We start from the raw sequence: 23,184 nt of genomic DNA on the forward strand, positions 1-23,184 counted from the left end.
TTTTGCAGTCTGTCAAGTTCCAGTAAAAATAAAGTATCACTGAGATTTTGAATTGAATTGCATTCAATGTTATTATCTGAATGATTGTTGCTGGCACAGGAAATTTATTGATCTTTTAAATATCTTATTTTAAATTTCTTTAGTTGATTGTTAGATTTTATAGTTTGCAAGCATATAATGTGCAGATACTAAATTTTTTGCCTCATCCTTTCTAATCTTTATACTTTTTTTTTCCTGATTGCATATACTGGACTCTGGAACAGTGTTGAATGATGGTGCAGACGGCGAGACTTTTTTTTTTTTTTTTTTTGCCTTGAGTGCTTTACCTCTAGTGTTTTACCATGTCTCATGTGTTGATAGTTTCTGATGAATTAGTACATTCATGCTAAGGAGGTTCCTTGTAATTTACAAAGAGTTTTTACTGGGAGTAGATGTTGTGTTGTAGCTTTCTTTTTTGTTAAGCCATTTTAACTTTAAAAAATTATAATTTTCAATCTTTATTTTCCACCGTTTTTCTGTTTTTGAAATCTTAAGGTACCATAGAGTTTCTGTTTTTAGCCCCCCTTTATTCTATTAATGTAATGAATTTCTCAGTATTAAACCGTTTTTTGTCCTGGAATAAACCCTCTTTGATCATGTTATTTTCTTTAAAAAATTTATTTTATTTATTTTTGGCTACATTGGGTCTTTGTTGCTGCGTGCGGGCTTCTCTCATTGCGGTGGCTTCTCTTGCTGCGGAGCATAGGCTCTAGGTGAGCAGGCTTCAGTAGTTGTGACTCACGGGCTTTAGAGTGCAGGCTCAGTAGTTGTAGCTCACGGGCTTAGTTGCTCTGCAGCATGTGGGATCTTCCCGGACCAGGGCACAAACCCGTGTCCCCTGCATCGGCAGGCAGATTCTCAACCACTGCGCCACCAGGGAAGCCCCTCTCCTGCCAGTTTTTAAATATTTATTTATTTATTTGGCCACACTGGGTCTTAGTTGCAGCATGTGGGATCTAGTTCCCTGACCAGGGATCGGACTTGGGCCCCCTGCATTGGGAGCATGGAGTCTTAACCACTGGACCACCAGGGACGTCCCCCTCCCCCCCCAATTTTTAAAGTTACCTTTTGGTGTACCCTACAAGGCGGAATGCATTCCCTGTGTTTGCGGTCAGAGGAATCCTGGTAGTGGATTGGTGAGGTGCTATTAAAGGTCCAGTCCTTCGTGGATCAGTGATGGTCAGGTCAGTTAGGGCAAACTTAAATTTTTTATGTCTGTTTTGCATTATATTAGAAAACTTAATGTTATTCTCAGCATAAAACAAAATAATCAGTAGCCACCTGTAATTCTACTACCATAGCCATAACTACTGCTAACATTTTGGTCTGTGTTCTTCTAGACTTCTTCCTGCTACTCATCTTCACCAGCATTTGGTGGTATGTTTTTGGATTTTAGCTCTTCTAAAAGGAATTTGCAATTCCCTGTGATGTTGAATATCTTTTCATATGCTTGTTTGTCATCTGTATGTTTTCTTTGGTGAGGTGTTTGTTTCAATCTTTTGCCCACTTCTTCCAGGAGTGTTTATTGAAAAGACTATCCTTTCTCCATTGACATTGCCTTGCTCCTTTGTCAAAGTTTAGTTGACTGTATTTGTAATCTGTGTTAGTTTCCTAGGACTTCCATTACAAAGTACCACAAACTGGGTGTCTTAAAGCAACAGGAATTTATTATCTCACAGTTATGGAGTCCAGAAGTCTGAAAAGGTGTTGGCAGGGTCATGCTCTCTCTGAAACCTGTAGGGAAATGATCCTTCCTTGCTTCTTCTAGCTTCTGGTGTTTGCTGGCAATCCGTGTCATTCCTTGGCTTATAGATGCATCGGTTTTTGAACATTTAGGTTTCTCAGTGGTTTTCCATTGTTAGAAGAAGTTGGTGATGAACTTTCTTATGCACTATTATTTTGCATATTTGTTGAATTTTAATCTCAGGATAAATTCTAGAAATGGAATTGGAAGTCATAGGGTATGTACATTTTGAAGGTATGTTTAGTAACGTAACTCTTCTAACCTTGGTTGCTGACTTAAAGGCTGGTTTTTGTCATGGCCTGCTGTTCTTGGATTAGGAATTGTTAGTAGGAAATATGAAGGAATTTGATTCAGCTGATTTCAAATTGTAGCTCAGTGTTTCTGTTGTTGTTGTTGTTGTTTCTGGCCGCACCTCTCAGCATGCAGAACTTCCCCTATCGACTGCACGCCCTGTGCAGGGGAAGCACAGAGTCTTAACCGCTGGACCAACAGGGAAGTCCCTAGATCAGTGTTTCTGAAACCTGATCTTCTGATGTAGGAGTTTGTAGAAACCCCTTCCAAATTCTGGCTTGTGCTCTTGTCATGTATTTTTACTTCTCTAGAAGCTTTCTTTCTTGAACCCTTTAGTGCAGGGGGCCAGGGTATGGCAGGGACTGAGGCGGGAGGGAATATTGGTCATTTTGCATAAGCACTATTTTATGGGTCAAGCCCTGAGAACTCCTTTTGCTCCTTGTTTGCAATTGGAGTGCAGCTCTTTGTCCATCTTAATTATATTAGCTATTAGCTCTACAGATTTTTCAGGAGTAATTGTTTCACCAATTTTTCTAGTGAGACAGTTTTTCCCACATACTTATAATTATATACTTTTGAAATAACAAAAATGCTTGTGAAAATATTGGAACTTCTGTTAGATGAAAAAAAATCTGGTTTGTCAGAAATGTAGATTTAGCAAATTATCTTGTGTCAAATAATCCAAGTCCCATTAATAATCTAAACTGCAGATCATTTATTGAGCGTGCAGTGCTTACCTAGGTTATGCTGAAGCACCATAGAGAGTGCAAAAGAAAGAAGCATGGCTATTCTTAACAAAACTTTTACATTGTAGATGAGAATGTACAACTTTCACATCAGAATAAAATGTGAATCAGTTTTCATAAGGCTCTGTTATAGGCAATATAGACATACTAATACAATTAAAATTTGGTTTTAACAATGTGATCTCATTGGTCAAGGTGATTTGGAGGAGAAAGTTGGAAGAATTTACCTGAAATACTTTCGTTCATTGACTTCTCATTTTAGGATTACGTTTAAAAGACAATTCCTGTGATTGAGTTGTCTTTTGGAAGATTAAACCCATATCAAGAGGACTTGGAGCTGGTCCTCGCCTTGAGGAAGCAGTGGCTTGTTTTCAAGAAGCCACTTCTCATCTGAGGATCTACTCAGCATGCCTAATCAAGGAGAAGACTGCTATTTTTTTTTCTATTCTACATGTACTAAAGTAAGAATTGGCATCTCTAAATCATTTCTTTCTATGATTTCCCTAATAAAATTGGATAAGATTTTCCCAATATACCAAGTCATCTCTGTGTTTTGCTCAGCTATTTATTATCTGCTGTCAGTTTTTAGTAAAGGGTAGCATTCCTAAGGGAATTCATTCTTCATCATTTTTTTCTCTTCATTTTATGTTCTCCATATTCTCCAAAAATAAAAAGGTTCATAGCATTTAATCATCATTCAGTGTTCTTCTAGCTGTAATTAATCTGTTCAGGGTGCTTTCGGAATTAGGAACACTTTAACTGTGGCTGGCCAACTTTGCTTTTATTTACTTTGTGTTAAATGAATGGGTGGGTTGAATTTGACTTCTTGCTTAAGATTTCCTGCTGAATACTAAAGCCATTTTCTAAATAAGCTTTTGCAGCTTTATTGCTTTTTCTTTGTCAGAGCTTCCTGTTTTTCAGCTTGATTCTTCTATAGCTCCATTTAGATCTGTCTGCTGTTTTCTGTTGTTCTTTTATGACTAATTCTATGCATGTGTATTTTTTTTCAAAAATTTTTCTTAAATCATATTGGTGCTATGTTTAAAATTGTCAGTTTTGAGGAAAGCTTTGATTTTATATAGCAAGTTGCACAACAGTAGCATTTTGTTTCAGATATTAACGTTGTATGAAATACATAGTGAAGTATGGAATTATACTTAAATTCTAATCTATTAACTTTCTGATTTTCCATTAAAAACTAGTTACACAAGTCAGGATGTGTGAAATGGTTTTGAAGATTAACAGTAAAATATATTTTTAAACAGTACCTAATACTCCCATTTGTCTTTTTCAGCCCCGTCTCTCAGCTTGTGTCACTCATGTTGTCAGATCAGATGTAGGATGCTGTCAAGAAATAGGTTTTAGGAAATTAAAAATTTGTTGGCCTCACATTGTTCGTGTCATCTCATCCCAGTTGTTTTCTACTTTACCTGTCTCTCCTTACTGCTTTGTGTTTGTCTAGATACCAAGAAATGTACAGTGAACATTTTGCCTGGGATCTAGTTTGGTACCACAGTTCTTTTCTGTATTATTCTCTTGTTTACAGGGTGACAGCTGTCCATTCCGTCACTGTGAAGCTGCATTAGGAAATGAAACTGTTTGCACATTATGGCAGGAAGGGCGCTGTTTTCGACAGGTGTGCAGGTTTCGGCACATGGAGATTGATGTAAGTTTTCAGTTTGTATTATAGTAAGTAGTCTTGTGTCCTAATGGGCCAATAAAAAATATGGGGGTAAAAAACAACATTTCATATAACATGTGAGTTAAATTTTTTTAATGACCTACTGAAATTTCTCTCATTAAAATGTTCACTTAATATCTAGATGTTATATGGTATGAATTGGTATCATATTTCTTAAAGGTAGTTTGGTAATCTGTCCAAAGTGTAAAAATTATATATGTATATTTGGGGGGTATTTATATTTCTATGTTTATTTTAAAGCAATCTGAACTTAGAGAAAACTTGCAAGTACAGTATTATAAAACTTTCTTCTAAGCCATTTAGGGGTAAATTACTGACATTTCCTATCACTTCCAAATACTTTCATGACTGTTTCCTACAAACAAGAAAGATACTGTCTTCCATAACTGTGATACAACCATCAAAATTAGAAAATTAACATATATGTATTATTTTCATTGAATCCTCAGATCCCATTCAAGTTTTGCCATTGTACTAGTGATGTCCTTTATTGCAGTAGGAGTGAGTCCAGAATCAAGTGTTGCATATAGTTGCCATAACTCTTCAGTCTCCTTCTGTCTAGAACAGTTAGTTTTTTCTTGCCTTTCATTGGCCCTGACATTTTTGGTAGTTTGAGGACAGTTATTCTGTAGAGTGTTCCTCAATTTGGGTTTATCTGATATTTTCTCATTACTAAATTCAGGTCATGTATATTTGGCAGGAATATCACAGAGTCACCTCTTATTATTCTTCTCATTGCTTATCATTGGGTGGCATACAATATTAATTATCCCATTACTGGTGTTGTTAACTTTGATCACTTCATTAAGGTGGTATCCACCAGATTGCTTCACTATAAAGTTTTCCTTTTTGTATTTAGTAAGTATTTTTTGGAGAGAAACTTGGAGACCTTGTAATTATCCTGTTCCTCATCAAGTTCTCAAGGTTTTTTTTCTAGCTTTTTATGTGTGAACTCATGGTTTCCTATTTTATTCAATGTGTTTTATGTCACTACTATCATTTGTTATCCTCAGGTTGACTCAGTTTGGGCCAGTAAGAGACCTTAAAGCTGGTTTTTGTGTCTTTTTGATGTTTCCATCATTCTTTGAACACGTCTTCACTTTGTGGCCTAACAAGATTATCCAGGTTCATCTGGTACTTTTCCTCCTCCAGTTGTGGAATCAGCCATTTCTGCAAGGAGCCTTGGTTCCTTCTAGTGTAACTGCTTCTGGAGTGTCACTGCTTCCAGGCATGCAGTGGACAGAACAGAGGAATGTATAAATGTGTATACATACATTTATATCATTGTTTATTATTTTATGTATTGAAAATCATGAGTTCACATAGATGCTTCCAATTTACCAACACTACAGTGTTTTGTGTAGGCTTCTCCTTATTCATACTTGTAACTCTTTTCTCCAAAACTTGATTTCCATTGTTCTTAATCTTACTTGATCAGTCCCCTAGTTACGTAAACTAGACAGTGTATTACAGCCTGTTTCTTCCTCTCAGGCTCTGATGTCACATGAGGCTGCTCCTGCACAGGACATCTTTCTCACCTTGTTTCTATTCTGACATCCTGTACCAGGGCAGGCCTCCCACCTTGCTCCACTGTGAGGACTCCTTCCTCACCCTGCTCCGGACCTCATGGATGCCTTTTTCACATCCTTGGCTTTGATACTCTGTGTTGGGCAGCCCTCCCATGTGAGATGCTTGCTTTCCTCACCCTGCTCATTCTCTGACTGTACCAGGACCCACTCAGAAGAGCCTGCCTTCCTCACCTCACTTGATCTTTGATGCCCATTCTAGGCTGACACTCCATGAGTATACCCTCCTCACCCTACATTAGGATCCCTTCTGCATAAAAGCCTTGCTCACCCTTCTCAGGCGCCAACCTTGTGCCAGGCCATCCTCCTACACAAATGCCTTACTAACCCTGACACCCTATGAGCTGGTTCCACCTTGTCACATGGATACCTTCCTCATCTCAGTCAACCTCCAACACCTTGCTCTGGGGCACTTACCCTTCCCTCTCCCAACATGAATGCCTACCTCTCTCAGCTTCACCTAATGACTTTGGACTGAATTGTTTGAGAGGGGGTGGGGAAAGAAGAAAGAGACTAAATATGCAATTTGTATGCCTGTGGTTATGTAACTACTCCATTCTGGTTTCAGATTTATGGTCTCTCAGCTACATTCTATGCTGTCTTCTAAATAGGGAATTCACTAAATACATTCAGAAAAAGAAATACTCTGGAACTTTCAAAAGATCATGTTGTAACATTGCGAGCAGGGTGTAAACTGGCACAACTCCTAGGAAAGGTGTATCAGTCTCTAAGAACATCTGCGTTTGGAGATTTTCTAAAAAACTCGTGGGACTTGGCATATGGTTTATTCATGGCTAAGATTTATTACAGTGATATAGTAAGGTTACACTGATCATAAAAGAAAAAAACACAGAGACTGGAGGAATCCATGTGTGGGTTTCTTTTATTATCTTTCCCTCCCATAAGGGGTCACAAAGAACATACACTTCCCCCAGTGGTGAAAATGCAGCAACATGTGTGGGGTGTTTTTGCCCAAGGAAGCCCATTAGATCAGCATCCAAATTTTTTTATTGGGGCTGGTCACATAGGCACCCTCTACCTAACACATACCAAAACTCTAGTCTCCTAGAAGGATGTCAGGTGTTCAGCATAAGCCATATTGTTTGCATGAACAGTCCAGGCACAGTGATCAGTTAACTGACCAGGAGCATTATAAGAGCCAATTTCCCACATGCCGGGAAAGGACCAGCCTTACAAGCAGGCTATCTGAGGACTGCAGGCTTAGGGCTAGGCTACTCTGTTAACTCTTTTTTGCACAGAGGCTTGTTTGGCTGCATCTTTCAAAACTACTAACTACTTGTACCTTTGTCTCATCTGTACTCATGTGCAAAATGAGATCTATGCAGAATTACTCATTGTAACATAATTTGTAATATGTAAAGTGTATGAAGCAACCGAACCTTCATTTAAAATAAATTTTATTACATTCATACAGTGGAGTGCTGGGCAGCTGTTACCAAAAAATTTTAAAGGGATACTACTTATTTATTTATATGAAAAGATTAGGATATAGTGTCACTGAAAAAGCAAAGGACAGAATAAAGTGTGTAATATACTACCATTTGTGTTAAAAAAAAGATAAGGAAAAGAATTTATATTTGTTTTTCACTCGTATATGCATTTTAAATATCTCTGGAAGTATAAAGGAGAAACCTAACAACAATGGCTATAGGAGAGTGGAGATGGGAATGGTAAGGAGTCGGTTTACTGTATACCCCCCTTTCATTATTCATGGGTTCCATATTTGCAAATTTGTATATATGCTAAAATTTATAACCCCAAAATCAGTACAGATGTCCTCTTCATGATCTATTTAGTGCCATGTTTGTTTGCATTTTTGTGCTTTTTGTTTGTGATTTTGCTGTTTTAAATGGCCCCCAAGTGTAGTGCTGAAGTGCTGTATGTAATGTCCCTAAGTGCAAGAAAGCTCTTATGTGCCTTGTGTAGAAAACACGAGTGTTCGATAAGCTTCATTCAGGTGTGAGTTACAGCGCTGTTGACCTTGAGTTCAGTGTTAATGAATCAATGATATTTATTTATTAAAATTTTATTTATTTTTGGCTGCATTGGGTCTTTGTTGCTGTGCACAGGCTTTCTCTAGTTGCAGCGAGTGGGGGCTACTCTTCATTGCGGTGTGCGGGCTTCTCATTGTGGCGGCTTCTCGTTGTGGAGCACTGGCTCTAGGCACACAGGCTTCAGTAGTTGCAGCACATGGGCTCAGTAGTTGTGGCACGCAGGCCCTGGAGTGTGCGGGCTTCAGTAGTTGTGGTGCGCGGGCTCTAGGGCATGCGGGCTTCAGTAGTCATGGCACATGGGCTTAATTGCTCCGCAGCATGTGGGATCTTCCCAGACCAGGGGTTGAACCTGTGTCCCCTACATTGGCAGGCGGATTCTTAACCAATGCGCCACCAGGGAAGTCCCCAGTGATATTTATTAAATAAGGTGTCTTTAAACACAGACACACATCAAACAAGATTATGTATTGATCACTTGATGAAAATGTGACCAAGAGCTTTCAGGAACCCAACTCTGTTTCCTTGAGCAGAATTGTTCAGTATTTGCTAATTAAATAATGTGAGCATTAACTATATATCTTTGGACCATGTGCTATGTTACTGTTAAAAAGTTAAAGGAGGGGCTTCCCTGGTGGCGCAGTGGTTGAGAGTCCACCTGCTGATGCAGGGGACGTGGGTACGTGCCCCGGTCCGGGAGGATCCCACATGCCGCGGAGCGGCTGGGCCCGTGAGCCATGGCCGCTGAGCCTGCGCGTCTGGAGCCTGTGCTCCGAGACGGGAGAGGCCACGGCAGTGAGAAGCCCGCATACCGCAAAAAAAAAAAAAAAAAAAAAAAAGTTAGAGGAGTAATCATACAGGAGAATGTTACTATGGAGGATGTGTTGCTAAGTGAAAATGTACAGAATTATATGGAACAACTTTCTTTTAAGTGTGAATCAATACATTCTACAGGTTTTTGTTTTTTAAGAAAAAGAATTCTATACCAAAATAAGTGACTCTCACTGGGTAATGGCCTAACAGGCATTAATTTTATTTTCCAAGTCATCTTCTTTGCTTATGTATTACTTTTTATTTTGAAACAAAATTCAGTAAAAGTATTAAACAGATCAAATAAACGTCATGTGACTCCTGTATAAAGAGGATGCTATCACAGTAGTCATCCAGTAATTTGAAGATTGCTTTCAGGAAAGAAGTAAAAACTTAAGCAAACACAAATCCAGGAGCAAGGAAGATTGGCATTAGATTCTGCCTCAAGGAGTAGTAGAATAATTGTTGTTATTCTAAAAAACAATGGTATCTATTATACCTACCTTTTAAGTGTAACGGGAGACTAATAAATTCTATCCAGTTTTTTCAGAGGCAAAGTTATTTGCTATACTTTTTTTTTTTTTTGCGGTACGCGGGCCTCTCACTGCTGCGGCCTCTCCCGCCGCGGAGCACAGGCTCCGGACGCGCAGGCCCAGCGGCCACGGCCCACGGGCCCAGCCGCTCCACGGCACGCGGGATCCTCCCGGACCGGGGCACAAACCCGCATCCCCCGCCTCGGCAGGTGGACTCCCAACCACTGCGCCACTAGGGAAGCCCTATTTGCTATACTTTTTAAAAATATGTGGCAGTAAATGCAGGACATAAATTTTTTACATAGTTTTTACCCAATCACTTTCAGAGATGTTGAGCTAATTTATATTTTCATTATCAGTATGTGGGACTCCATGATTCTTCCACATCCCTACCAACACAGTGTATTATCAAATTATCAGTCTCCCAATATAGTAGATATTGGGATCTTTGCCCCTTTTGATACATTTAAGGATCTTTTTGTAATGGTCATTGTTCCTCTGTTTCTTTCCTCCATATTTAAAGATTTCTGAAGTAGTGCTTCTGTTCTTTCCTGGAAATTTAATCCTTAGGCTGCTTATTATGAGAGATCCAACATAATGCAGGTTATTAAACAGAATTTAGTTGCTTTTCAGAAGTGCTTATCACGTCTTTTTTTTTCTTTATTGAACTGTTTGTTAAAGTATATATAGAAATGTGCACATATCATAATCTTACAAGTTGAAGAATTTTCACAAAGTGAATATACTTACTAGACCAGCACCCTGATCAAGAAATAGAACATTTCCAACACTCTGTCTTCCCCCTTTTATCTCTTCATTGTCACTCACCACACCCCCAAAACTAATCACCGTCTTGACTACTCTGCAATAGAGGAGTTTTGGTCTTTACATAAATGGAATTATACAGGATGTGCTCTTTTGTGTCTGGCTTCTTTCGTTCTGCACCCATGGTGTTAAGTTTATTCCCTCTCATTACTGGATAGCATTGTATTTTATGAATATACTACAATGTATTTATCCTTTCTAGTGTTGATGTACATTTGGTTTGTTTCCATTTTGGAGCTGTTACAAATAGTGTTCTTTGAATATTCTTTATATACATCTAATGTGTATATTAGAACTTATGTATGTGTTTCTCTTGGTCATATATCCTGTTATCCAGCAAATCATTCTAGATGTACCAGTATTCTTGTTTTTCTTGTTCCCCTTTATAAGAGCGAGGTAGCTTGGGAAGGAAAGATAACCATCCTAGTGTGTTACATGAACCTTTAGAAGTCACGAATGGGAAGAGGAAGAATTTTTCCAAGTCTTGAACTCTCAGCTTCAAATAATAACTGCAGTTTATTGCGTCTTTTCTGTGTGCTAAGTGCTTCATGTACATTATTTCATTTAATTCTCATGAGAAACTAATTAATAGCTACTGTTACTCCCATTTTATAGCTGAGGAAAGTGAGACTAAGAGGTATTAAATTATTTGACATCACATGGTCAATAAGTAACATAATAGAGATTCTTGACTCTTATCCTTGATTCCATAGTCTTACCTACTATATTACCCTGCTTTTCTAAATTAAATGTAGACATTTAGGAGTTCAAGGATTAGGGCAAGGAGGAAAGAATAGCAGACTACTTCCCTGTTCCTTTCATCTCTCTGTCATGCTAGAATAAGTTACTTTCAGCAGCCCTTCTTCCTCATACTCAAAATCATTTCACATGCCTCAGATTTTTTAACCTTGTATGAACTTTGTCCAGAAAACATGACCAAATTAATACAGGTCACACTATTTTTTATTTGAAAATAATGTGTTTTTCCTCTTACAGAAAAAACGCAGTGAGATTCCTTGTTATTGGGAAAATCAGCCAGTGGGATGTCAGAAACTAAACTGTGCTTTTCATCACAACAGAGGACGTTTTGTTGATGGCCTTTTCCTACCTCCAAGCAAAAGTGAGATTCGTTTCAATTTTGAAAGAATAGTTACTGTATAATGAACACCTACATGCACAATGTACAGAGTACTTTATAAACATTGCCTTCTTTTAGTCTTGTGAGAGAGCAGTATTATTTTCACTTCACAGATGAGGGAATTGAACTTTATTAAGGTTAAATGACTTGTACACAGTCATAAGCCAATAAAATAGCAGTCACGATTAAAACTTTGTTTCCAAAATCCGTGCTGCTTCACAAATGTTTCTTGGCAAGATAGTTTAGATTACTACAGCTTATTACCTCATTTCCCATTTTCTTATCATATCTATAGAGATTTTCAAAAGAAACTTGATTCTCCAGGCCAGGGGTGTTGGCAAGTCTGGTCTTCCACCTGTTTTGTAAAATAAAGATTTATTGAAATGAAACCCTGCCCATTTGTTTATATATTTTCTGTGGCCAGATTTTTTTTTTTTTTAAATAAGGAAACACAAGCTTTATTTATTTATTTATATTTATTTTTTGCGGTATGCGGGCCTCTCACTGTTGTGGCCTCTCCCGTTTTGGAGCACAGGCCCAGCGGCCATGGCTCACGGGCCCAGCCGCTCCGCGGCATGTGGGATCTTCCCAGACCGGGCCACGAACCCGTGTCCCCTGCATCGGCAGGCAGACTCTCAACCACTGCGCCACCAGGGAAGCCCCTGTGGCCAGATTTTGTGCTACTGCTTCAGAGTTGAGTAGTTGAGACAAGATGTACAAGGCCTAAAATATTTACTATATACCTCTTTACAGAAAAACATTTGCTAACACTGCCCCTGCTCTAGGGTGTAATCTAAAATGAAACTTACACTCTGCCAAAAGCTAGTATTTAAAGTCCTTTTAAAGTAATTTCCTAGTGGAGTGATCAGCCATTTAAAGCCACATCTGCTATGTGATTAAAATTTGATGGATATATATTTTTATCTCTATTTAAGGGGAAAAAGGCTCACCCCTTTCTGGTATAATTCAGAAGTATTGCCCGCTATCTCTTTAAAAAGCTGCTTCTTGATCAAAGAGCCTAGGATTTTAGTATTAAAATTTAATGTCTAGAATTTGTAAATAGTTGCTGTGCATCTAGCTTCCTGTTTATTCTCTGTTTTGAGCACCCACTTTGAGTGTGTTTATGTGCAGTGAATAGTTATTAGTTGAAAGCCACATTTTCCCTCCCTGGGAGTTTAAAACCTAATTGGGAAAATGGGGAAATTAAAAATTAGATTAAAATTTTTTTTTTTTTTTTTTTGCGGTACGCGGGCCTCTCACTGTTGTGGCCTCTCCCGTTGTGGAGCACAGGCTCCGGACACGCAGGCTCAGCGGCCATGGCTCACGGACCCAGCCGCTCCGCGGCATGTGGGATCTTCCCAGACCGGGGCACGAACCCGTGTCCCCTGCATCGGCAGGCGGACTCTCAACCACTGCGCCACCAGGGAAGCCCAGATTAAAATTTTAATTAAAAGACATGAATTAAAAGGACATAATGCTCAAAGAAAATCACCAAACTTATGATAGGTGGTTGGAGATTTTTTTTAAAAAAAAAAAATCTTTATTGGAGTATAATTGCTTTACGATGGTGTGTTAGTTTCTGCTTTATAACAAAGTGAATCAGCTATACATATATCCCCATATCTCCTCCCTCTTGCATCTCCCTCCCACCCTCCCTATCCCACCCCTCTAGGTGGTCACAGAGCACCAAGCTGATCTCCCTGTGCTATGCAGCTGCTTCCCACTAGCTATTTATTTTACATTTGGTAGTGTATATATGTCAGTGTTACTCTCTCACTTCGTCCCAGCTTATCCTTCCCTCTCCCCGTGTCCTCAAGTCCATTCTTTACGTCTATGTGTTTATTCCTGTCCTGCCCCTAGGTTCATCAGAACCATTTTTTTTTTAGATTCCATATATATGTGTTAGCATACGATATTTGTTTTTCTCTTTCTGACTTACTTCACTCTGTATGACAGACTCTAGGTCCATCCACCTCACTACCAGTAACTCAATTTCGTTTCTTTTTATGGCTGAGTAATATTGTATTGTATATATGTGCCACATCTTCTTTATCCATTCATCTGTTGTTGGACACTTAGATTGCTTCCATGTCCTGGCTATTGTAAATAGAGCTGCAATGACCATTGTGGTACGTGACTCTTTTTGAATTATGGTTTTCTCAGGGTATTTGCCCAGTAGTGGGATTGCTGAGATATATGGCAGTTATATTTTTAGTTTTTTAAGGAACCTCCATACTGTTCTGTCAGAGATTTTTGATGAATTGGGACTGTATCTTCTATTTTTAATTTATGACTAACTTTGTATGTCTAGCTGTGTTGCCCACTGTGCCTGAGTCACCAGAAGAGGAAGTGAAGGCTAGCCAGCTCACAGTTCAACAGAGCAAATTATCTGTCCAGTCTAATCCCTCTCCTCAACTGCGAAGTATTATGAAAGTAGAAAGTTCAGAAAATGTTCCTAGCCCTACACATCCACCAGTGGTAATCAATGCTGCAGATGATGATGAAGATGATGATGGTAAGCTTTAGCTCTTTCTTTAAGGCAAGTAAATGATCAGGGTAACTTAGTGAATTAGAATCAGACTTGAAGCTCTAGTAGACCTGTTTTTAATTGGGAATTTGCCTTAAATTTTGATAATATAGATCAGTTTTCTGAGGAAGGTGATGAAACCAAAACACCTACCCTGCAACCAACTCCTGAAGTTCATAATGGATTACGAGTGGCTTCTGCCCGGAAACCTGGGGTCAATTTAAAACAAGGTAAGAAGAGGCTATATTGATGCTGGTTCCTGCTCATAAATCTTACAGCACTGTTGAGTGAGTCCAGACTATTTTAAATACCTTTGAAATTTAGTTCATGATTACCACCACCTCCATCTTCCTTGCGCCCATTATACACACACACACACACACACACTTAATTTCTCTTATTCATTGAACAAACATTTGAATGCCAGTTGTGTACAAATAAACTGCAGAGGTGAAATGGTGCTGGTTCCTCATGTGGTTGCTATTTGCATTCCTAGGTGAATGTTTGAATTTTGGGATAAAAACTCTTGAAGAAATTAAATCAAAGAAAATGAAGGAAAAATCAAAGAAGCAAGGTGGTGAGTTATCAGGAGTTTTGACATGGAGGATTTTTTTTTTAATAAATAAATTTATTTATTTATTGACTTGGTTCCCCCGGGTCTCAGTTGCGGCAGGCAGGTTCCTTAGTTGCGGCATGCATGTGGGATCTAGTTCCCTGACCAGGGATGGAACCCAGGCCCCCTGCATTGGGAGTGTGGTGTCTTAACCACTGGACCACCAGGGAAATCCTGACACGGAGGATTGAATGTTGCTACAGAAGAATAGAAAGGACACTTCTGCAGCAATGAAGACCCAATGCAGCCAAAAAAAAAAAAAGATACTTCTGATAATAAGGACACTTGACACCAAACAAAATGAGCAAATAGATTTTGATTTTTGTGGCTTCTTTGAAGTAAAACACAGTCTTATTTAAATCACAGTTGCTTTTTTAACCCATTGCAGCTGTTTCAGTCCCTAACTGTTCAGAGCTAGGCACATACAATGAAGAACCTGAAAGAACTTGTTTATTTTGAGAAATATAACTAAAGAATAGCATATAAGGTTTTTGTGTTTTTTGTTTGTTTGTTTTTTTGAACGCATTGCATGGCTTGCAGGATCTTAATTCCCCAACCAGGTTATTGAACCCATGCCCCCTGGAGTGGAAGCATGGAGTCTTGACCACTGGACCGCCAGGGAATTCCCTAAACTATTACTTAAAAGAGGAAAAAGTTCATTTTGTAGTAGGTGAATTCTTCCTCAAGAGCTGCTAGGATTTTCTTCTGGTGCTTGCCTTAGCCTGGTTGATCTATATTTCCAACCCTAAAAATTATATAGTGTGAAATGCATTTAGAGAGAATCAAATGGTTGGTTCTAAGTGCCTTCTTGCTAAGGATTGTTCCGTAGCAACTTTGGAGTTGTGTTTTGCAGATAATTGAATATAGATGGAAAAGATTGAATTAACACACTTAATAGCTAATGTGCTTCTGAGGTTAACTTTAGAATAATGTTAGCCTTCCTAGTAAATAAAAGTACATTGAGTGCCTGAGTCACTCAAAACAGTTTTATATTTTACTTTCACATTGTGCCAAAGGCAGATAAAAAATAAGATTATCTCCCCTTTCCCTACTCCATTTCACTGTAGGCAAACAGGAACACAAAAACTGATTGACTTGTAGTCCAGTGGTCTGTGTTGGATTTACCTGGTCTCAAAAACAGAATTTCTTGACTTCTGATAGCTGTATTTTCCATAAATTATTTACTGTTTTTGACTCTCTATATTTAGAAGGTTCTTCAGGAGTTTCCAGTCTTTTACTCCAACCACAGACCATTCCAGGTCCTGAAAAAGAGAATGTCCGGACTGTGGTGAGGACAGTAACTCTGTCCAACAAACAAGGTGAGGTATAGGTAGGTCTTAAGAGGTGTCAGCCTACTACTTTTAAATGACTGGGAGAGCAGAATGCTTGGGTTGGGTATATTGGTGGATTTGCAGGGAGTCTTCACTATGTTGATTGGATAGAACGATGAAAAATTAGTGCATTTGCCCCTACTGTTTAAAAAGATGAAATTCTTAATCATGCAGCTCTCACATTATGTATTGTATTTGATTTTTACATATACTGTTTATTTTATCCAACAAATTTATTGACTGTCCATTGTAAGTAAAGAACTGTAATATACCTTTTAAGTTATAGAAAAATGTAAAAGTCTTTTTCCCTTAATAGTTTTAAATCTGATAAGGAATATGACACAAGTAATTGTAGTATGCAGATACATTAAAATGTGCCACTCAGACAACAAAGAATCAAAGGAAAGAGATCTCACTTTTTGCTGGGGTGATCAAGGAACATTATATAGGAGAGTTAGCAGTGGAGTAAAGTATGATGTCATTTAACATATGGAAGTGCACAAGCAAAAGTATAGCTTGGGTTTTATAATCAATTGGTTAGACACAGCTTGTCTTTGTGTACTTAGCTACTATTAATTAGGACTGTGCTATTGCTTCCCTTTGGACTGTGCATTTGGTTATTTAAATTATTATTTAATAGGTTGATTTTTTTTTCTTTTAATGTGGGTAGTTTTCCTTAAGACTGAGATCTGATTTCCAAGAGACTTTAATATCAGAGCATACTTTGTACCCATTAGTAGTTACTGAATATGGAAAAATTGGCTAATGGTAGAGAAATTCTGTTTTTGCCATTTTAGGAGAAGAACCTTTGGTAAGATTGAGTCTAACGGAGAGACTGGGGAAACACAAATTTTCAGGAGGTGAGATAAGTTTTGAGCAAACCTTTGTTTTCTGCTTGTTTGTGCATTACATATCTCCTCCAAAATTCTCTTTATACAAACGCCATGTCAATATTGATATTAACTCCCTTGTATTTCTGGCTGAAAGCATGTATAAAATCTCTTCATGTTTTTGACATGTGCGAAGTTATACAAATTTATAGTGTTTTAATTAGATTATGGCCAACTTTTTAGAAGGTACTCGGTTTAAAAAAGAGTAAAGAATACCTCTGTTTGTATGGATAAATTGAAATTTGAGTTTTTAGAGGGAAAACAAAGTGTCCAGTTAATATAAATTCAGTCCTTGAATTTATTAGTGCTATTTTATACTTAGGGAAGTATTTTACCATGTAACTGAATTACTGTGTACTGACCCTAGTGTATCTGTCTCAAAATAATTATTTTGAAAATCTTATCTGACTTCAGAGGTTCCTTCATACTCCTTTAAAATGTGCTTCTGAATATGAAATCTTATCTGTTTTGTGTTTTGTTTTATACCATTCTCGCTGCCTGAGAAATTTAGGTAAAAAATTACGGAAATAATGTATTTTAATATCAGCATATGTGTAATAAACTTTGTGATTTGGGGTTGTATATTTAAATTACAAATAAGAGGAGAGAGAAAAGTACATTCTGTGTAGGGTCTTTAAAGTTTTTATGGGACCCTGCTAAAGTTCTACCTTCAGTCAAGTGATCCAAAGAATAGTTTTTAAAAACTTTTGACATTTAAACAGCTTGTATTGACCAGTGTAATACAATAAACCAGGAGTCAGGAAACTTGGTTCAAGTCCTGGCTCTGTCACTAATTGGTGACTTGGGTAAGATACAGCATCTTTCATAACCTTAGATTTCTTATCTGGAATCGAAGAAAGGGGCTCTTTGGCCTTTGGAGTCTTCATGTCCCTGGAAAATTTTTAATTTTATGGTTCTTTTGCTGTCCTCCTAATCATCCCAGTTGTATTTAATCACAGATCGACCTAGAATTCAACAGTTGGCCAGTTAAAGATATTTTTTGTGCATGAAGATTTTTTTTTTCACATATTCCTATTCCTGAATTTCAGCTTTAATCAGGGTTTATAATCCTCCATTTATAGTTTTAGTTATTTGGTAAATGTTAATTTGTGCATTCTAATTTTTTTATCTCCTTCCTTACCTCTTTTTTCTGGGACATTTTTATTCCTTCTCTAACATTGAGTTATAAGGAAGCTAGTGAATGAACACATCATATAAATGCAGAAAACTTACAGAATTATTCTACATTGTCTGTTTTTGCCTGTATTTCTTGACCTTGCTAAAGGTTGGCTTGAAATCTCAAACTGAGTTCCCTCTCTCTGTTTGTAGGTTGCGACAGTGATCCTCCATTAAAGCATAGCCTTGCACAAAGGCTAGGGAAGAAAGTTGAAGCTCCAGAGACTGACACTGACAGAACACCAAAGAAAGGTACTTTTGTTCTAATATACTTTGTGTGTGTAATCTTGACACTTGTCTCTTGTAATGTTAACAGGTATGGTTTGTCATTCTTTTTGTTCAGGTTAATAAGATTATTATCTTCTTGTGTCTGTTTTATTATTCGTTCAACAAACATTTGAATGTTTACTCTGCTGGATTCTAGGTAGACACCATTGGATAAAAATAAACACCATCACAGACCTCAGGAGCTTGTAGTATAATGGCAGATAGGAATCTTTACATATATTGTGATAAATTCTGTGACAGAGAAAGTACACAGTGTTATGGGAGCACATAGGAAGGGCACCTAATCTCACCATCTGTCAGGGAAAGGTTCCCAGAGGAAATGATATTGAAGCTTAGACCTGAAATATGATTTAGCCAGGTAAAGTTGAAGGGCCAGAGGCAGAGAGTATAATACACAGAAGGCACAGAGCTCAAGGGACTCACTGTGACTGAATCAGAATTGGAATGAAGAGCATGGTAACTGGAGAGGAAGAAGGGATTGGTCGTATAGAGCAGGAGTCCCCAACCCCCGGGTCACGGACAGGTAGCTGTCTGTGGCCTGTTAGGAACTGGGCCGCGCAGCAGGAGGTGAGCAGCAGGTGAGCAAGTGAAGCTCCATCTGTATTTATAGCCACTCACCATAGCTCGCATTACCCCCTGAGCTCTGCCTCCTGTCAGCATTATGGTGAGTTGTATAATTATTTAATTATATGTTACAATGTAATAATAATAGAAATAAATGCACAATAAACGTAATGCGCTTGAATCATCCCAAAACCACCCCCTCCCCACCTTGGGTCCGTGGAAAAATTGTCTTCCACGAAACTGGTCCCTGGTGCCAAAAAGTTTGAGGACTGCTGATAACAGAACCTTTTAAGCCATATTAGAGAGTTTGGGCTTATCCTAAGATAGTAGCAAACAATGGGAAGGTTATAAACAAGGATCAGAGATCCTCATATTGGCATTTTGGAACCATCATCTAAAATATGGAGAAAGGGGATAAGAGTGCTGTCCAGGAATGAGTTAGCAGGCTGTTAAAATAATCCAGGCAAGAGGAGTTAGTGTCATAGATTTAGTGTTCTGGAAGTTGGTATGAAGAGATGCAGACTAATTTGAGAGATATTTGGAAGTTAGAATGATTTTATAGTTGAAGTTTTATTTATAGAAGGAAGTAAAGGGTTGGATTTTTTTCCCCTTGTCTCACTTGCAGTGAAGCAGTGGTGTTAATTACTTGAAAAAAAAAATGTTTTTTCCTTCTTGTGTTTAGTTTTAACTTCTGCCGAAGATAAGACACTTCTTTCCACTTCTCCCCTAGCCCGAGAGGCTTTGACGAGTAGACTTTCTTGTTTGGGGGCTTTCCTGTATTCTGAAAGCTGTAAACAGAAGTTAACTTTTTTTTCTTTGCAGTCAAATTTCCTTCCCTTTTGCCTATCAATCGTATTGAAGACTCTCATAACTAAAGAGCATATTTCAGATGGATCTAGGGGGGAAAAAGCCTTTTGATGCCAATAAGATTTTAGAATGATAAGATTTTAGAATGTTGCACAGTAACAAAATTATTTCCTTAAATTCAGTAATTTTTGATTTTCAGATGTAAAAGAGAGGACTTTTTCTTTGTGCTTTCCAAAGTGCTCTAGAGAATCCATTATTTGTATAGATCTATCTGTACTGTGAAGAAGAAGTTGTAAGACCTGAATAGATTTTTGAAAAGCATTTTCATTAGAAAACAAGTATAAGCCTAATTCGTGACCTTTGAAAAAGATTTTTGACCTATAGAAAGTCTCTGTTCAACTTTTTTTTTTTAAGACAGTGTTTGTTTATTGATTGATTGATTGATTGATTGATTGCTGTGGGCTCTAGGTGCATGGTCTTCCGTAGTTGTAGCTCATGGGCTCTAGAACACAGGCTCAGTAGTTGTGGCACATGGGCTTAGTTGCTCTGCAGCATGTGGGATCTTCCCGGAGCAGGGCTTGAACCCGTGTCTCCTGCATTGGCAGGCAGATTCTTAACCACTGCACCACCAGGGAAGTCCCCAACTTTTTTTTTTTTTTTTTAAACAGTTCAAGTTTCCAAGTCTCTGAAGGAGCGATTAGGCTTGTCAGCTGGTCTAAACAATGAGGAGGCAGCAGGTAGGTAAACTCTAATGCCAGCTCCTGATATTTTTTTCCTTGCTGTTAAAATCTTTGGTTTTTCTCCAGTTTACCTTTTGAGTTATGTTGGGGCTTACGTTTTCTGTTTTTTGTGGGTTTGCTTTTTAAGTAATAGTTTTCTCACTGGAATGAGTTCTCTTTTTGTAGTTAAAGGTGGCAAAATGATTGTTTATGATAGCATTAATAACCAGAAATTAGAAATAATCTAAATATCTAACAAAAAGGGATTAAGATAGTTATGTACTAAAATAATTGCTGTCATGAAAAGTCATGTTCTGAACAATAATGATATGGGAAACTTATCTCCTTGTATTGAACGAAGAAAGGTTATGAAAGTATATACAAGTGCTTTTGTCTTAGGGCAACATATGAATCTTTTTTTTGGGGGGGGTGGGGAATGAAATTTATTTTCTTATTATAGAAACATATTCCTTAGGGAAAATGTCCACATGTGAGATGATTTCCAGTTTTATAAAAATATATGCCTAGAAAAAAAGATACACCGAAATATTAACATTGGTTTTATCTGGGTGTTGAACTTTTAAGTAATTTTAATTTTCTTCATCATATTCCTCCTGTACTCTAATTTTTAGACTTTTAAAATTGTGAGATGTAACTACCTAAGTGTATATACCTGTGTTCAATTTTAAAGAATAATAAAATGAACATTTTGTGTATTCAGCCATCCAGCTTTTTTATTAAAATATTTTATTGCTGGATTCAGTAATGCATTTAAATTTTTATATCTATATGTATGAATGGTGTTAGCCTGTGCTTTTCCTTTTTCATCCTATCCTTATCTTTAGATAAGGATAAGTATCATAAAAAGGGAATCTGATGTCAAACATTCTTTTGTAAACAACCTGAATTTACTCTTCAGAAACTTTGAGGATTTCCTCTTATTTCTTCCTACTAGGCTGGGACTTCACTATGATAGATCTAAACATGGATCTTTTTGTTCATTATGCTCAGTGTTTAGTGGGTCCTTTGAATTTAAGGACTTAACTAACTTTTTTTTTTTTTTAACTAACTTTTTTAGTTGTAGAAAATATTCCTCTGATTTCTTTGAGCATGTCCTCCCCACCCTTCTTTTTGTTTTCTCTTTATGGAATTGTTATTAGATGTTGGAACTTTTGGACATATGCTCCATGTATCTTAACCTTGCCTTCATACTTTCCATTCCTTTGTTTTTTTGCCTCACTTTCTACGACTTTTGCTTGGTTATATTTTCTAGATTAGGAATTGACACACTTTTTCTATGAAGGATCAGATGGTAAATGTTTTAGACTTTGAGGTTCACAATCTCTTGTTGCAACTACTCAACTCTGCCACTGTAGTGTGAAAGCAGCCATTTGCAGTATGTAAATGGATGAGTATGGCTGTGTTTCAGTAAAGCTTTATTTATAAAATTTAGACCATGGCCATATTTGGCCCATGGACTATATAGTTTGCTGACCCTGTTCTAGATGGCTGATATTCTACTAGCCTTGTCTTTTTTTTTTTTTTTAATTAGGTTGGATTTATTTTGTCACTTGGTTTTTTATTTTCCAAGAACTTTTTTTAGTTCTCTGATTTCTCCTTTTGTACAGCCTGATTTCAGGCAGTTCTGGGGCTTCTTTCTTTTTTAAAAAGTAATTTATTTTTTATTTTTAAAAATTTATTTTGTTGAAGTATATAGTTGGTTTACAATGTTACATTAATTTCTGCTGTATAGCAGAGTGATTCATTTATACATATATACACATTCTTTTTCGTATTTTTTCCATTACGGTTTATCACAGGATAGTGAATATAGTTCCCTGTGCTATAAGTAGGACTTTGTTGTTTATACATTCTATATGTAATAGTTTGCATCTCCTAATCCCAAACTTCTAATCCATCCCTCCTCCACCCCCTGCCCTTGGCAACCACAAGTCTATTCTCTATGTCTGTGAGTCTATTTCTGTTTCATAGATAAGTTCATTTGTGTCATATTTTAGATTCCACATGTAAGTGATAGTATATGGTATTTGTCTTTCTCTTTCTGCTTACTTCACTTAGTATGATAATCTCTAGTTCCATCCATGTTGCTGGAAATGGCATTATTGCATTCTTTTTTATGGCTGAGTAGTATTCCATTGTATATATGTACCACATCTTCTTTACCCATTCATCTGTCAGTGGACATTTAGGTTGCTTCCATGTCTTGGCTATTGTAAGTAGTGCTGCAGTGAATATCGGGGTGCATGTATTTTTTCAAATTATATTTTTCTCCGGATATACGCCCAGGAGTGGGATTGCACGATCATATAGAAATTCTATTTTTAGTTTTTTGAGGAACCTCCATACTGTTTTCCGTAGTGCTACACCAGTTTACATTCCCACCAGCAGTGTAGGAGAGTTCCTTTTTCTCCACACCCTCTCCAGCATTTGTTGTTTGTAGGCTTTTTGATGATGGCCATTCTGACCAGTGTGCCTCATTGTAGTTTTGATTTGCATTTCTCTAGTAACTAGTGATGTTGAGCATCTTTTCATGTGCCTGTTGGCCATCTGTATGTCTTTGGAAAAATGTCTATTTAGGTTTTCTGCCCATTTTTCAATAGGGTTTTTTTTTTTATTGATTGTTGAGTTGTATGAGTTGTCTGTATATTTTGGAAATTAAGCCCTTGTTGGTCGCATCATTGGCAGATATTTTTCTCCCTGTCTGTAGGTTGTCTTTTCGTTTTGTTTATGGTTTCCTTTGCTGTACAAAAGCTTGTAAGTTTGATTAGGTCCCATTTGGTTGTTTTGTTTTTGTTTGCTTTAATTTCTATTGCCTTGGGAGA

General features: G+C 37.5%; 1 protein-coding gene across 14 annotated transcripts in view; it reads left to right on the forward strand.

Moving 5' to 3' along the window:
- The window catches only part of ZC3H11A (zinc finger CCCH-type containing 11A), a 41,552-nt gene that overhangs the window by 8,821 nt on the left and 9,547 nt on the right, over positions 1–23,184 (forward strand). For 7 of the 14 annotated variants that reach the window (XM_082862640.1, XM_082862642.1, XM_082862641.1 and 4 more), the window contains 10 exons: positions 3,083–3,281; positions 4,367–4,486; positions 11,285–11,408; positions 13,738–13,941; positions 14,067–14,183; positions 14,450–14,530; positions 15,775–15,885; positions 16,695–16,757; positions 18,117–18,215; positions 20,291–20,359. In XM_082862640.1, coding sequence (XP_082718766.1) covers positions 3,228–3,281; positions 4,367–4,486; positions 11,285–11,408; positions 13,738–13,941; positions 14,067–14,183; positions 14,450–14,530; positions 15,775–15,885; positions 16,695–16,757; positions 18,117–18,215; positions 20,291–20,359 — 1,042 coding nt within the window. In that variant the 5' untranslated portion in view covers positions 3,083–3,227. Of the gene's footprint in view, positions 1–3,082; positions 3,282–4,366; positions 4,487–11,284; positions 11,409–13,737; positions 13,942–14,066; positions 14,184–14,449; positions 14,531–15,774; positions 15,886–16,694; positions 16,758–18,116; positions 18,216–20,290; positions 20,360–23,184 lie in introns of those variants that run through there. The other 7 variants (XR_014327006.1, XR_014327007.1, XR_014327008.1 and 4 more) reach the window with 2 other exon arrangements.

Source organism: Leucopleurus acutus, assembly GCF_964270905.1.
Source record: "Leucopleurus acutus genome assembly, chromosome: 2".
Classification (NCBI taxonomy): domain Eukaryota; kingdom Metazoa; phylum Chordata; class Mammalia; order Artiodactyla; family Delphinidae; genus Leucopleurus; species Leucopleurus acutus.